Genomic DNA, 207 nt, shown 5'->3' with positions numbered 1-207 from the left:
AGGCAGTTTCTCACAAGCGACCTCCATCCACAGATTCTGGACGACACGGTGACTCTGTTCGGGTGGTACTCCGTGCTGGGTCGTGCCGTGGTCGTGCACGCCGGCGAGGACGACCTGGGCCTCGGCGGGAACGACGGGTCCCTCTCCACGGGCAACGCGGGGGGTCGTGTGGCCTGCTGCACCATCTTCGCCGTCCCTGAGTAGAGG

General features: G+C 66.2%; 1 protein-coding gene across 1 annotated transcript in view; it reads left to right on the top strand.

Annotated features, from left to right (window-relative positions):
* Positions 1-207, top strand: part of LOC119594740 (superoxide dismutase [Cu-Zn]-like) — a 4,319-nt gene extending 4,112 nt beyond the window's left edge. The window contains exon 4 of the mRNA XM_037943830.1: positions 34-207. Within this exon, the coding sequence (XP_037799758.1) occupies positions 34-204 (171 nt within the window). The 3' untranslated portion in view covers positions 205-207. The remainder of the gene's footprint in view (positions 1-33) is intronic.

This window comes from Penaeus monodon, chromosome 34 (genome assembly GCF_015228065.2).
Source record: "Penaeus monodon isolate SGIC_2016 chromosome 34, NSTDA_Pmon_1, whole genome shotgun sequence".
In the NCBI taxonomy this organism is placed as follows: Eukaryota; Metazoa; Arthropoda; class Malacostraca; order Decapoda; family Penaeidae; genus Penaeus; species Penaeus monodon.
The sequence above is the reverse complement of the archived record's forward strand: the minus strand, read 5'-3'. Positions and strand labels throughout refer to the sequence as shown.